Below are 15,158 nucleotides of genomic sequence, written 5' to 3'. Positions count from 1 at the left end.
GTAAACTCCCGTAGCGCCACTTCCATTTCTCTATAAGGATTAATGATCCACTTCTGACACCGACGCCTTGTGACGCAACTTCCATATAAATGTGATGCTATCCTGATATGGACACTGTCCTAGTAGGGACACTCAGGTATCTCTGTCATGTAGAGAGTGTGACTTCCACATTTAACTATGTTACATTATGTTATGAATCGAATATTGACGCTCACATATCGCAGTGCCTGCTGTTTGATCAACTTAGAGCCAAACTTCAGTTGTACGCCTATTGACGTCTAACAATGGATTGAACTTCCTGTAAAATGCTGGGGCTACAATTAAAGTCAAATGTCAAATCTGTGGTGTATTAACATTGCACTTGCCATAATGGCACGCCAATAAAGGGGTATTCAGTGAATGGTCTTGAGCATCCAATTGTAGTTTGTTTTTGATTAGACATTTGAGATGTATTATTCCAACCCAACATGGCTGCAGGGTAACTTTCACACTCCACTACATACACTGTAGCCAAAGGCAATCCCCATCCATTGTGGTTCTCTTCCATAACAGGCTGTATGTGTGAGAAAGAGAGACGGTGCCATTACACACATTTCATAAAAGCCCTACACATCAAACAGCGGACACGTTACTTCATAAACACCTACTGGTTCTAATCTTTCAAATCGTCTTTCTAGAGGTATGGAAGTGTTGTTGGAGAGCCGCAGTGCCAGCATGGTGTGCCCTTTACAATGAGGTGCTGTTGTGGAAAAGACATCAACGAGCCTATTCATGTACACTGTTAGAAAACAAGGTGCTATCTAGAACCTAAAAGGGTTATTTGGCTGTCCCCATAGGAGAATGCTTTGAAGAACCCCTGTTGGTTCCAGGTAGAACCCTTTTGGTTCCAAGTAGAATCGTTTTGGGTTCCATGTAGAACCCTTTCCACTGAGTTTTCTACCTGGAACCAAAAAGGGTTTAACCTGGAACCAAAAAGGGTTCTCCTACCCTTTTTTCTAGGAGTGTAGCATATACAATGAGTATACCAAACATTAGGAACACCTTCCTAATATTGAGTTGGAAAGTGTTCTTAATGTTTTGTATACTCAGTGTTTAGGGGTTGGGTTAAATTCGGAAGACACATTTCAGTTGAATGCATTCAGTTGTACAACTGACTAGGTATCCCCCTTTGTTTTTCTTTCAGGTAATTATGTCAGAGAGATGTTTTATCCCTAACCATTAATTACAACTTCTGACTGAGTTGTCATATTCAATCGCATATTGATTCAGCATGAATGTTCACAATGGCTTCTGATAGACATCCCACTGGACACAGACGTCAATTCAACATCTATTCCATGTTGGTTCCACGTGGAAACAACGTTGATTCAACCAGTGTGTGCCCAGTGGGATCATTGTACCATGTATTGAAGCCATTAGAAGTACCAGGAAAGTCTCCAAAACACCACTGAGAATATCCCATAGACTGTAGAAAGGCGATACTCACACAGGAAACTCAAATATGGACCAGATGTGTTGTGTGTCTGTGTGTCTATGTGTGTATGTGTGTATGTGTATGTGTGTGGTGTGTGTGTGTGTGTGTGTGTGTGTGTGTGTGTGTGTGTGTGTGTGTGTGTGTGTGTGTGTGTGTGTGTGTGTGTGTGTGTGTGTGTGTGTGTGTAAGATTTACAGAATAAGTCCAAAAGAGGTTGCCTTGGCATATTCCAACAACAGCAAAAAATAATTGCGATGTAGCCCTATTTCTTTCTCTCTCTCTCTCTCTCTCTCTCTCTCTCTCTCTCTCTCTCTCTCTCTCTCTCTCTCTCTCTCTCTCTCTCTCTCTCTCTCTCTCTCTCTCTCTCTCTCTCTCTCTCTCTCTCCCTCTCTCTCTCCCTCTCTCCCCCTCTCTCTCTCTCTCTCTCCCTCTCTCTCTCTCTCCCTCTCTCTCTCTCTCTCTCTCTCTCTTTCTCTCTTGCTCTCTCTCCATTTACACCTCTCTTCCATTCACCACTGTGTTTGAATTAATGTTGAGATTAACGGAATGCAACAGCGAAGGTACGAATCTGGATCTCAGGGCGCCAGTGAAAGGGGACTGGTGAGGGGATGGTGTGTGTTCGGCGCGAGCCCCACATGTTTCTAATTCCCACCACTGTTATCTGAATTCTGAAATTTCAGCAACTTAATCGCATTTAAAGATTGTCCCTGGGAGAGGCGCGGGCTGCCAAGCCGTGGGAGAAAGCTGCTTAGCTCATTGAAAAGGGCCCCTAGGTCGGGTCCCGCCTTGCGTGGGGCCAACGATGCTCGAGTTGCAACTTGGCTTCCGTTGGCCCATCATAACTTCTAATTGTTTTGAAAGCTGCTCCTTGCCAACCCTGTTGCCTGAAAGTAGAGGTCTTTATGGGCCGTCACAAATCAGTGATAGGGAGTAAATCACATTATTACAAATGGACTCTAATCTATGACCCTTTACTGCTGTTCTTATAGGGAGAGAACAGCTGATTTGTGAGTCCATAGTGTCAGACCAAGGGAAGAATGAATGGAAACAATGTAGGTAAGTGTAGTAGTGTGGTCCATTGGTTCCCAAACTCGTTTAGAGGCCAACTATCACATATGACAGAGCCGGGCCGAAATTCATAGCGCCTCCTATTGAATATACCCCAGCAGACTGACCCCCCCCCCCACCCACCCCCACCCCCTGCTAACCCCTCGCGCCCCCACAGTTTGGGAACCACTGGTTTTGTCCATTGAAACAGCGCTATTTCAGTTGACATAGTTGATTGGTATTGATTAGCTTTGTCATGGGAGCCATTGTCAATAGCAGTACAACTAGTGGACTACTCGTTTGGATGATTTTACTACATCTATTGCCAGAGCCTATTAATAAAGGATGTAAAAGCCCTATTCAACCAAACAAATTACTGGCTCTGGTTAAATATGGCCCAATGTTTTAAGGTTCATTTTGGTTACTCAAAATTATTCTAAATGTAAGATGACTCAAAATGACTCAAAATGCAAGTTGACTCAAAATCTAAGTTGTTGACATTTTGTTGTTGAAAACTATAACATTAAAATATTGTAATCCTAACTTGTTGAATCAGGATACTGTAAATAAATACTGTCAAATATACCCCAGCAGACTGACCACCTGTTTATCCCTTTACTTTTCCAAGGCTAAATTGAGCTTTGTGTTAATACTATGTTACATACCCGCTCAATGTTTGGTCTGTTTCATCTGGTGTAATCTAGTGGAAAGCACTTACCCTTTAATTATAGCCTAGCAAGAAATCTAAATTGTGCTATCATGCCACAGTTACCTTCACCTGCCACATCCCCTTTAAGCTACTCTAGGAATGAATACAGGTCTAAACCAGCCTGGAGAGAATTCCTTGTGTGCAAGTCCCAAGACATATTAGACTGTGGCGTAAAGAAAAATGCATATTAGGGATAATTGTGCGTTTAGGTGATAGTGTAGTGATACTACTAGGCCTAGACCGCTGAGGAAAGAAGAGCATGTAAAGTAGTGCCATGTATGGTAACTAGCTGGGTCTTTAGACTCAAATTCCTGCTTCTTATAAATACATATAAAACAGTAAAGGTAGAAAGTTGCATTCATGCCCCAGAAATATACCATTTCGATAAATTTTTTATGGCGGCCATCTTGAAAGTAAATAAAAACAAAGAACCCAACCCGGGTTTTGTGTAAATAAAAAGGGCATTCTTTCTGTGTCCCCTGTAGCTCAGTTGGTAGAGCATGGCGCTTGCAATGCCAGGGTTGTGGGTTTGTTTCCCACGGGGTGGCCAGTATGAAAATGTATGCACTCACTAACTGTAAGTCGCTCTGGATAAGAGCATCTGCTAAATGACTAGACTGTAGTCACAGCTTCCTGGGGTAGTCCTAGTAATAATCTAGAATTCTAATATGAGTGGTAATGACAAAGAAAAATATCAATAGATTACATACAAAACAAATAGAAAAACAAGGCGGGCTCAGTATTCAGCGCGTCACTTCATTTGACTGTTTTTGATTCATTTGGCAGCAAATGTATCATAATAGTTAGCTATAGCAAATGTAGCAAATGCTACAGCTAACAACATAGCTAAAAACACAGCTAACAACACAGCTAACAACACAGCTAACAACATAGAAAACAACATAGCAAACAACATAGCTACAAACACAGCCAACAACACAGCTAACAACATAGCTAACAACATAGCTAACAACACAGCTAACAACATAGCTAACAACACAGCTAACAACATAGCTAACAACACAGCTAACAACATAGCTAACAACACAGCTAACAACACAGCTAACAACACAGCTAACAACATAGCTAACAACATAGCTAACAACACAGCTAACAACAAAGCTAACAACACAGCTAACAACATAGCTAACAACACAGCTAACAACACAGCTAACAACACAGCTAACAACATAGCTAACAAAGGTTTAATCCATCAAGGAAACAAACTCTGAACCAGTCTCTAATTAGACTTTATGATGTGACTCAGAGGCGTGTGTGTGTGTGTGCATGCTTGTGCGCGTGCTCGTGTGTGTGCATGTGTGTGCGTGCGCTCGTATGTCTGTGTGTGTGTGTGTGTGTGTGGGACATGACCTCAGTGGCTGCCAAAGAATATTGTCAATGAACAAAGAAGTGTTCAAGGAGCCGGCCCAAGCCAGCATACAGTATTATACTTGGAATGCAACCTCAACAGAAAGAGCTAGTTGACTGGTCAGCAGACAGTGATGCAGACACTTGCGTTCTTCAGCCTCCCTTAACATTTTGCACTATTATTATTCAATTCAGTGCTGAACAAGCATCTGATCCAATTTCTATTCCAAACAACCGGTCCAAAAGTTTAAAGGTCCAATGCAGCCGTTTTTTAATATCTCAATATCAAATCATTTCTGGGTAACAATTAAGTACCTTACTGTGATTGTTTTCAATTAAAATGGTCAAAAAGAAACAAAAATAGCTTCTTACCAAAGTGCAATTTCTCAAGCAAGAATTTTGCTAGGACTGTCTGGGAGTGGTCTGAGTGGGGAGGGGAAAACTGAAAACTAGCTGTTGTTGGCAGAGAGGTTTGGAATTCTCTTTCTTATTGGTATATTAACTGACCAAAACTCCATCCCACGGCAACAGGCTGAAATTTCAGGCGTTCTTTTCAAACAGCTCTTACACTAAAAGGGAATTATCATAATTTTCACAATTTCACAACCTCATAGTGTGGAGATATATATAAAACACAGGAAAATCAAGTTTTGGACTGCACTGGGCCTTTAAACTTTACGTAACATCAATAAAAGTTCAAAGACAATCCACATGACAAAAATACCCAATGAATCAAAGCCTCACTGTTGGTTTGCCTTAACAGGGCCCCAGAGGGCCACGGTTGACGGGTTGCATTGAGACAGGGAGAGGGAGTGGGATGGCAGGCAGCTCATTGTGTGAACGGTGCTGGTGACTCATCGGCTTCCTGGGGAAAAGAGACAGAGGGGTTTGGACGAAGGGGTTTAGGGAGGCGTGGGCCTGGAGTCCCCTGGTGACGACCTCTCCATTGAGCTCTGTTTCCTCAGGAAGCCCTCTTGTCTCCTGCATCCCCCTCTCCAAGGACAGATTACGTCTGTTTGTATTACCGTCCTACTGGATGGCTCGGGTTAGTGGGGTACTGGAGTTCGCTGGGATTGTTGTGTCGTATTGTATTACAGAGATTCCTCGGAGGGTACTTATAGAACCCGAGTCATCAGGGGAAACTGCTTTTGTGTCAATTGGCGAGGTCTGGGTTGTTTACATCAAGGTTTTGCTTGGTTGATAGTGCATCAGGCCATGACACTCCGACTGACTGACTTCTCCAAACAGTTATACCACCGTTATACCACCGTTATACCACCGTTATACCCCCATTATACCACAGTTATACCACCGTTATACCACCGTTATACCCCCATTATACCACAGTTATACCACCGTTACACCACCGTTATTAAAAAAAAAAAAATTATTTCACCTTTATTTAACCAGGTAAGCCAGTTGAGAACAAGTTCTCATTTACAACTACGACCTGGCCAAGATAAAGCAAAGCAGTGCGATAAAAAAACAACAACACAGAGTTACATATGGGGTAAAACAAAACATAAAGTCAAAAATACAACAGAAAATATATATACAGTGTGTGCAAATGTAACAAGTTATGGAGGTAAGGCAATAAATAGGCCATAGTGCAAAACAATTACAATTTAGTATTAACACTGGAAGAGATGATGTGCAAATAGAGATCCTGGGGTGCAAATGAGCAAAATAAATAACAATATGGGGATGAGGTAGTTGGGTGGGCTAATTTCAGATGGGCTGTGTACAGGTGCAGTGATCGGTAAGGTGAACGGTTATACCACCGTTAAACCACCGTTATACCACAGTAAAAGTTGGACTTACTGTTTGCGTGTCCCAATATCCTTAAGGCTGGAATTCAATTGACCCTGCAATAATGATGTTTACTGTCTTCCTCGCAGTTTGGATTTGACTGTGGGAATAACATCATATGCGTGAATGCGGGATTGGATCGAGCCCTTTTGAGTCTTACTAAACATTAGCTATAGTTAGAAGCTTCGCCTCAACAGATGTGGATGACGTATGGACAGTCACTCGAGCTTTATTAGAAAAGCTGTGTAAAATGTGAGAACATTCCGGTTTATAAAGGACTTGAGGAAAATAGCTAATTGATGTCCATGTTTTCCAGGGAGTGGAGATGGGACTGAAGCCTAACGCTGGAGTCGTGATGGAAGGAAACAGCTGGAGGAGAAGAAAAAGGATTGGAAAGATGTCTCAATCGCTCCACCAATCCGCATCCAGCTGCTAGAGGACGAGATAAGTATTTACTTTTGAACCCTGACCTCCATCACCTCTTCATTGTCCATCGCCAGCATATGATCTTGTTCTATCACAGTTTTTTGTCTCTGTCCCCCCCCCCAAGGCAAGATAATCTCCTGAAACAAGAGACACATGACTGACAAGCACGTGTTGCATGCTCTGACACGTCTGGAATATTCCCCGCCCCTGTTTCAGTAAAAATAAATGGCTGGAGAAATGTAATCACTCTCAAATCCATAGACAGAGCTATGGATGCATTACATAAAAATGATAGTTTCAACCATGTTTTGAGGCTATATAGTGTTTTTTCAATATTTACTTTGTTGACAAACATTGGAGTAAAACAAGTTTATATTTTGGGTTCTGATTGGATACGACAGTTGAACTAAGCTCATGAGGCATGTATAAGTTATATTCTTCAAGAATCAGTGGGTACATATCATTAATTTATAAGTAAAAAAATAAAATGATGTAGCAACTGCTGATTGCCCCTTTAAGGCAGACCTATAGAATACCAGATGGAGTGACTAAAATAGTATTTCTCACCACATAACAGCTGGGTTATTCAACACTGAAATAAGTCTGGCCAATGGGGAGACAGGATAAGAAGGGGTGTTTATACAATTCACATTAGGGGAGTATATTCATACACAACACTGCTAATACCTCATTATACACTCACCCCCTTATAGAAACACATGGGAACCAGTTCGATGTAGGGTGTACTGATGCGAAGTGTGCTCCAGCTTTGAGAGTGACCACAGGCACTGATAGTAGCCAGAGGATTGGGTTTATGTATGGGATTTTAGGATGCACTTTCTCAGGCTAATGAGGGAGTGAGAGAGTGAGTGAGAGTTGAACTTGTGGCCTGCTGACACTCAAGGGGGAGAGTGGAGGAGGAGTGCATGTGCATCTCTGTGCAGACAGGCAGAGGCTGCATTCTTTCATCTCACTCTGTCCTCCCTCCCTCCCTTTTCCTGAGTGGTGTTATCCCTGCCTGTCACACATTTTGGGAGGGTAGTGATAAGAGGAGTTGTGTCTTATATTTAACTGCAGGCTTACAGCGAACAATGAAAGCCATGTTCAAACTGAGACGTTAAAGATTGAGGTGCACATGAAGGAAAACCGTACAGGAAAATGTTTCCTCTACAGTCGTGTTCAAAAGTTTTGAGAATGACACAAATACTAATTTTCAAAGTCTGCTGCCTCAGTTTTGATGATGGCAATTTGCATATACTCCAGAATGTCATGAAGAGTGATCAGATGAATTGCAATTAATTGCAAAGTCCCTCTTGAATGAACTTAATCCCAAAAAAACATTTCCACTGCATTTCAGCCCTGCCACAAAAGGACCAGCTGCCATCGTGTCAGTGATTCTCTCGTTAACACAGGTGAAAGTGTTGACGAGGACAAGACTGGAGATCACTCTGTCATGCTGATTGAGTTAGAATAACAGACTGGAAGCTTTAAAAGGAGGGTGGTGCTTGAAATCATTGTTCTTCCTCTGTTAACCATGGTTACCTGCAAGGACACGCGTGTCGTCATCATTGCTTTGCACAAAAAGGGATTCACAGGCAAGGATATTGCTGCTAGTAAGATTGCACCTAAATCAACCATTTATCGGATCATCAAGGACTTCAAGGAGAGAGGCTCAATTGTTGTGAAGAAGGCGTCAGGGTGCCCAAGAAAGTCCAGCAAGCGCCAGGACCATCTCCTAAAGTTGATTCAGCTGCGGGATAAGGGCACCTCCAGTGCAGACCTTGCTCAGGAATGGCAGCAGGCAGGTGTGAGTGCATCTGCACCCCACAGTGAGGCGAATACTTTTGGAGGATGGCCTGGTGTCAAGAAGGGCAGCAAGGAAGCCACTTCTCTCCAGAAAACCAGAAAAAACATCAGGGACAGACTGATATTCTGCAAAAGGTACAGGGATTGGACTGCTGAGGACTGGAGTAAAGTCCTTTTCTCTGATGAAACCCCTTTCCGATTGTTTGGGGCATCCGGAAAACACCTTGTCCAAAGAAGACAAGGTGAGCGCTACCATCAGTCCTGTGTCATGCCAACAGTAAAGCATCCTGAGACCATTCATGTGTGGGGTTGCTTCTCAGCCAAGGGAGTGGGCTCACTCACAGTTTTGCCTAACACAGACATGAATAAAGAATGGTACCAACACATCCTCCGAGAGCAACTTCTCCCAACCATCCAAGAACAGTTTGGTGACGACCAATGCCTTTTCCAGCATGATGGAGCACCTTGCCATAAGGCCGCGACCGGGAGACCCATGGGGCGGCGCACAATTGGCCCATCGTCGTCCAGGGTAGGGGAGGGAATGGCCGGCAGGGATGTAGCTCAGTTGGTAGAGCATGGCGTTTGCAACGCCAGGGTTGTGGGTTTGATTCCCACGGGGGGCCAGTATGAAAAATAAAATAAAAATAATGTATGCACTCACTAACTGTAAGTCGCTCTGGATAAGAGCGTCTGCTAAATGACTAAAATGTAAATGTAAGTGGCTCACGGGTGGACAAACAAAACCTCACAAATTCTGACAAACTCCAAGCATTGATTATGCAAGAATGGGCCCAGAAGTTAATTGACAGCATGCCAGGGCGGATTGCAGAGGTCTTGAAAAATAAGGGTTAACACTGCAAATATTGACTCTTTGCATAAACTTCATGTAATTGTCAATAAAAGCCTTTGACACTTATGGAATGCTTGTAATTATACTTCAGTATACCATAGTAACATCTGACAAAAATATCTCATAACACTGAAGCAGCGAACTTTGTGAAGACCAATACTTGTGTCATTCTCAAAACCTTTGACCACGACTGTATATTTTAAGGACAGATATGGTTTTCTTTCAATGTCCAATGACACGAGAGTAACAGCTTGTGTGTGTGTGTGTGTGTGTGTGTTGCAGTGTCAAACCACAGCCCCATCATTTCTCGTCCCTGTCTCCTCTGACACAGATGAGGCCAAGGATTCTGAAATCATTCTGTCACTGAATGCTGTAAATGCTGGGTTTAGGCCGAGGCCGTCCATAAACCCTGACAATGTAACCGTTTAACCTCTAGCTCTTTAAAATGGCTTGTTTGCTCAAGGAATTACCAGTTAAGTGTCTCTAAAAGTGTTGTATGTGTCAGTTGACTCTCAGACAGACAACTGTTACCTCCACATCCTCATACCAAAACATACAGTACCAGTCAAAAGTTTCATCATAGCACTTGAAGAATCTAAAATCTAAAACATATTTTGATTTGTTTAACAATTTTTTGGTTACTAAATGATTCCATATGTGTTATTTCTTATTTTTGATGTCTTCACTATTATTCTGCAATGTAGAAAATAGTAAAAATAAAGAAAAACCCTTGAATGAGTAAGTGTGTCCAAACTTTTGACTGCTACTGCTACAAACTTTTGACTGTTAAAGGGTCGGGAGTGGTCGGGAGAGGTTGTGTTTTCTCTAGCAGGAGGTAAGCTTGGCTTCTTATATGGTGTTGAGTAAAGCTTAAACCATGTATTTAGATTGTAGGTAGGTAGTTGTAGTTAGGTATTGTAGGTAGTTTATTTAGGTAGTTATTGTAGGTTATTGTAGGTAATTATTGTAGGTAAGTATTGTATACGGCGGAGCCCGGTGAAGCACGAGGCTAGCTAACCCACTACCTGGACCAATAAAGCTAGCTAGCTAGCGGGTAGCTACTGGTAACTTTTAGCAACTGTGGATAGTTGTTTCCAATGTTATTTCACGCTTAAGAGTACCTGTAATTAAGCCAGCTAGCTACCTACCATTCAGCTGTTTTTCTAACCTCATTATCTGAGGCATTAACGTTAGGTAGTTAGTAGCTACTGTACTTAATTACAGCTACTGATTGCAGAAGACCAATGTCGTCTTGTCTGCCACCCAGACAGCTGGCGTCGGGTAAGTTTGGCTTTATACATAGCTTGGGCTTTGTCGAGTAAGGCTTAAACTATGTATTTAGATTGTAGTTAGGTATTGTAGGTAGGCATCGTGGGCTGTTGTGGGTAGTTATTGTAGGTTAGCATTGTATTCAGCGGTGCCGGGTGTAGCACGAAGCTAGCTAGCTAGCTAACTCACCTCCTGGACTAGCTGGCGAGTAGCTATTAGCAACGGTAGCAACTAGATACAATATCCTTTTAGCCAGCTACATTTGTTCGCAGCGCCGCCGTTTTTCAAACAAAGTCAACACAGCAGCCATTGCTAGCTAGCCAACACGACCAGCTACCTGTACTGTAGCAGCTAAATACAATATATTTGTGCTAGCTAGCCAACGTTTAATTATTGCTGCGTTATGAAAGGAACTAGACACGGACACGAATGATCTGTTTAGTGTGTTAACACACTATTGGTAGTTTGTTGTAACCAAGTATTGGTGCTAAACTGTGTGTTATTGGATGCTAGCATGCTAGTTAGCTATGGCGTCATAGTTAGCTAGCTGAATAAAGTAAGTTGAGTCTATTCCTTGAAACATTGAACAGCTGTAGTTCACAACAATTCTAATTTCTAAAGTGGAAGTTGGGAGAGTTTTTATTCGAGTGGTTCAGTGAAACAATTATAGTTTCTGAGGTGGAAGTTTTGGTGAGGGAGGCCCTACTCTCTCCTTTCCCAGATGTTTAGTTCATTTCATTCCGATCTCCTCTGCATTATTGTAGCCATTTGCTACAGCCTGTCAACTATGCCTCTGCCTATCCCTGTTCTCTCCTCTCCGCACAGGCTACACAAACGCCTCACACCGCGTGGCTGCTGCCTCTCTAACCTGGTGGTCCCTGCACGCACCCCCACACCTGGAGTTCCAGGTCTCAGGCAGCCTCTGGAACTGCCGTTCTGCTGCCAACAAGGCTGACTTCATCCCAGCCTATGCTACCCTCCAGTCCCTCGACTTCCTGGCGCTGACGGAAACATGGATTACCACTGAAAACACTGCTACTCCTACTGCTCTCTCCTCGTCTGACCATGTGTTCTCGCATACCCCGAGAGCATCTGGTCAGAGGGGTGGTGGCACAGGAATCATCATCTCTCCCAAGTGGACATTCTCAATTTTTCCCCTAACCCATCTGTCTATCTCCTCATTTGAATTCCATGCTGTCACAGTCACTAGCCCATTTAAGCTTAATATCCTTGTCATCTATCGCCCTCCAGGTTCCCTTGGAGAGTTCATCAATGAGCTTGACGCCTTGATAAGTTCCTTTCCTGAGGATGGCTCACCCCTCACAGTTTTGGGGGATTTCAACCTCCCTACGTCTACATTTGACTCATTTCTCTCTGCCTCCTTCTTTCCACTCCTCTCCTCTTTTGACCTCACCCTCTCACCGTCCCCCCTACTCACAAGGCAGGCAATACGCTTGACCTCATCTTTACTAGATGTTGCTCTTCTACTAATCTCACTGCAACTCCCCTCCATGTCTCCGACCACTACTTTGTATCCTTTTCTCTCTCGCTCTCCTCCAACACTACTCACTCTGCCCCTACACAGATGGTAATGCGCCGCCGCAACCTTCGCTCTCTCTCTCCCACTACTCTCTCCTCTTCCATCCTATCATCTCTTCCCTCTGCTCAATCCTTCTCCCTTCAATCTCCTGATTCTGCCTCCTCAACCCTCCTCTCCTCCCTTTCTGCATCCTTTGACTCTCTGTGTCCCCTATCCTCCCGGCCGGCTCGGTCCTCCCTCCAGCTCCGTGGCTTGATGACTCATTGCGAGCTCACAGAACAGAGCTCCGGGCAGCGGAGCGGAAATGGAAGAAAACTAAACTCCCTGCCGACCTGGCATCTTTTCACTCCCTCCTCTCTACATTTTCTTCATCTGTTTCTGCTGCTAAGGCCACTTTCTACCACTCTAAATTCCAAGCATCTGCCTCTAACCCTAGGAAGCTCTTTGCCACATTCTCCTCCCTGCTGAATCCTCCCCCCCCTCTCTCTCTGTGGATGACTTCGTCAACCACTTTGAAAAGAAGGTTGACAACATCCGATCCTCGTTTGTTAAGTCTAATAACACTGCTGGTCCTGCTCACACTGCCCTACCCTATGCTTTGACTTCTTTCTCCCCTCTCTCTCCAGATAAAATCTTGCGATTTGTGACTGCAGGCCGCCCAACAACCTGCCCGCTTGACCCCATCCCCTCCTCTCTTCTCCAGACCATCTCCGGTGACCTTCTCCCCTACCTCACCTCGCTGATCAACTCATCCTTGACCGCTGGCTATGTCCCTTCCGTCTTCAAGAGAGCGAGAGTTGCACCCCTTCTCAAAAAACCAACACTCGATCCCACTGATGTCAACAACTACAGACCAGTATCCCTTCTTTCTTTTCTTTCCAAAACTATTGAGCGTGCCGTCTTTAGCCAACTCTCTTGCTATCTCTCTCAGAATGACCTTCTTGATCCAAACCAGTCAGGTTTCAGGACTGGTCATTCAACTGAGACTGCTCTTCTCTGTGTCACGGAGGCTCTCCGCACTGCTAAAGCTAACTCTCTCTCCTCTGCTCTTGTCCTTCTAGACCTGTCTGCTGCCTTTGATACTGTGAACCATCAGATCCTCCCTCTCCACCCTCTCCGAGCTGGGCATCTCCGGCGCGGCTCACTCCTGGATTGCGTCCTACCTGACCGGTCGCTCCTACCAAGTGGCATGGCGAGAAGCTGTCTCCGCACCACGTGCTCTCACCACTGGTGTCCCCCAGGGCTCAGTTCTAGGCCCTCTCCTATTCTCCCTATACACCAAGTCACTTGGCTCTGTCATATCCTCACATGGCCTCTCCTATCATTGCTACGCTGACGATACACAACTAATCTTCTACTTTCCCCCTTCTGATAACCAGGTGGCGAATCGCATCTCTGCATGTCTGGCAGACATATCAGTATGGATGACGGATCACCACCTCAAGCTGAACCTTGGCAAGACGGAGCTGCTCTTCCTCCCGGGGAAGGACTGCCCGTTCCATGATCTCGCCATCACGGTTGACAACTCCGTTGTGTCCTCCTCCCAGAGTGCGAAGAGCCTTGGCGTGACCCTGGACAACACCCTGTCATTCTCCGCTAACATCAAGGCGGTGACCCGATCCTGCAGGTTCATGCTCTACAACATTCGGAGAGTACGACCCTGCCTTACACAGGAAGCGGCACAGGTCCTAATCCAGGCACTTGTCATCTCCCGTCTGGATTACTGCAACTCGCTGTTGGCTGGGCTCCCTGCCTGTGCCATTAAACCCCTACAACTCATCCAGAATGCCGCAGCCCGTCTGGTGTTCAACCTTCCCAAGTTCTCTCACGTCACCCCGCTCCTCCGCACACTCCACTGGCTTCCAGTTGAAGCTCGCATCTGTTACAAAACCATGGTGCTTGCCTATGGAGCTGTGAGGGGATCGGCACCTCTGTACCTTCAGGCTCTGATCAGTCCCTACACCCAAACGAGGGCATTGCGTTCATCCACCTCTGGCCTGCTGGCTCCCCTTCCTCTGCGGAAGCATAGTTCCCGCTCAGCCCAGTCAAAACTGTTCGCTGCTCTGGCACCCCAATGGTGGAACAAGCTCCCTCACGACGCCAGGACAGCGGAGTCACTCACCACCTTCCGGAGACATTTGAAACCCCACCTCTTTAAGGAATACCTGGGATAGGATAAAGTAATCCTTCTACCCCCCTAAAAAATAAAAAATAAAAAATAAAATAAACATATTGTAAAGTGGTTATCCCACTGGCTATAGGGTGAATGCACCTATTTGTAAGTCGCTCTGGATAAGAGCGTCTGCTAAATGACGTAAATGTAAAATGTAAATGTACTGTATTTGGTCTCTACACTGATAAGGTGGAAGAGAGCTGGACAGTAAAAACACATCTACTGTAAGAAGCAACACTGACTAAATAAGTCCACTGGAATACATCATGGAGGAACAGTTTCTTACCTTGCATTGTTGTTTTGGTGGGTTCTGGGAACAGTGGGATGAGCAGGAGGTAGATGAGGTAGACGAAGGAGAACCCATTGTACCGGAACAGACAGGCTGCAAAACAACAAGGCAGTAAGTAACACATCAGATCAGAACCCTTCTGTGACATAACACCATGGATAAATCAGACCCCTTCTGTGACATAACAGCATGGATAAATCAGAACCCATCTGTGACATAACAGCATGGATAAATCAGAACCCATTTGTGACATAACACCATGGATGAATCAGAACCCATCTGTGACATAACAGCATGGATAAATCAGAACCCATCTGTGACATAACACCATGGATAAATCAGAACCCATCTGTGACATAACACCAGGGATAAATCAGAACCCATCTGTGACATAACAG

General features: G+C 44.4%; 1 protein-coding gene across 1 annotated transcript in view; it reads right to left on the bottom strand.

The window, feature by feature from the left end:
* The window catches only part of LOC121549424 (piezo-type mechanosensitive ion channel component 2-like), a 77,598-nt gene extending 62,690 nt beyond the window's left edge, over positions 1-14,908 (bottom strand). Inside the window, exon 1 of the mRNA XM_041861234.2 lies at positions 14,758-14,908. Within this exon, the coding sequence (XP_041717168.2) occupies positions 14,758-14,908 (151 nt within the window). The remainder of the gene's footprint in view (positions 1-14,757) is intronic.
* Positions 14,909-15,158: the final 250 nt, after the last annotated feature.

The sequence above is a fragment of the Coregonus clupeaformis genome, chromosome 34 (assembly GCF_020615455.1).
Source record: "Coregonus clupeaformis isolate EN_2021a chromosome 34, ASM2061545v1, whole genome shotgun sequence".
Lineage (NCBI taxonomy): Eukaryota > Metazoa > Chordata > Actinopteri > Salmoniformes > Salmonidae > Coregonus > Coregonus clupeaformis.
Note: the sequence above shows the minus strand (reverse complement) of the source record. Positions and strands in the feature narration are given on the sequence as shown.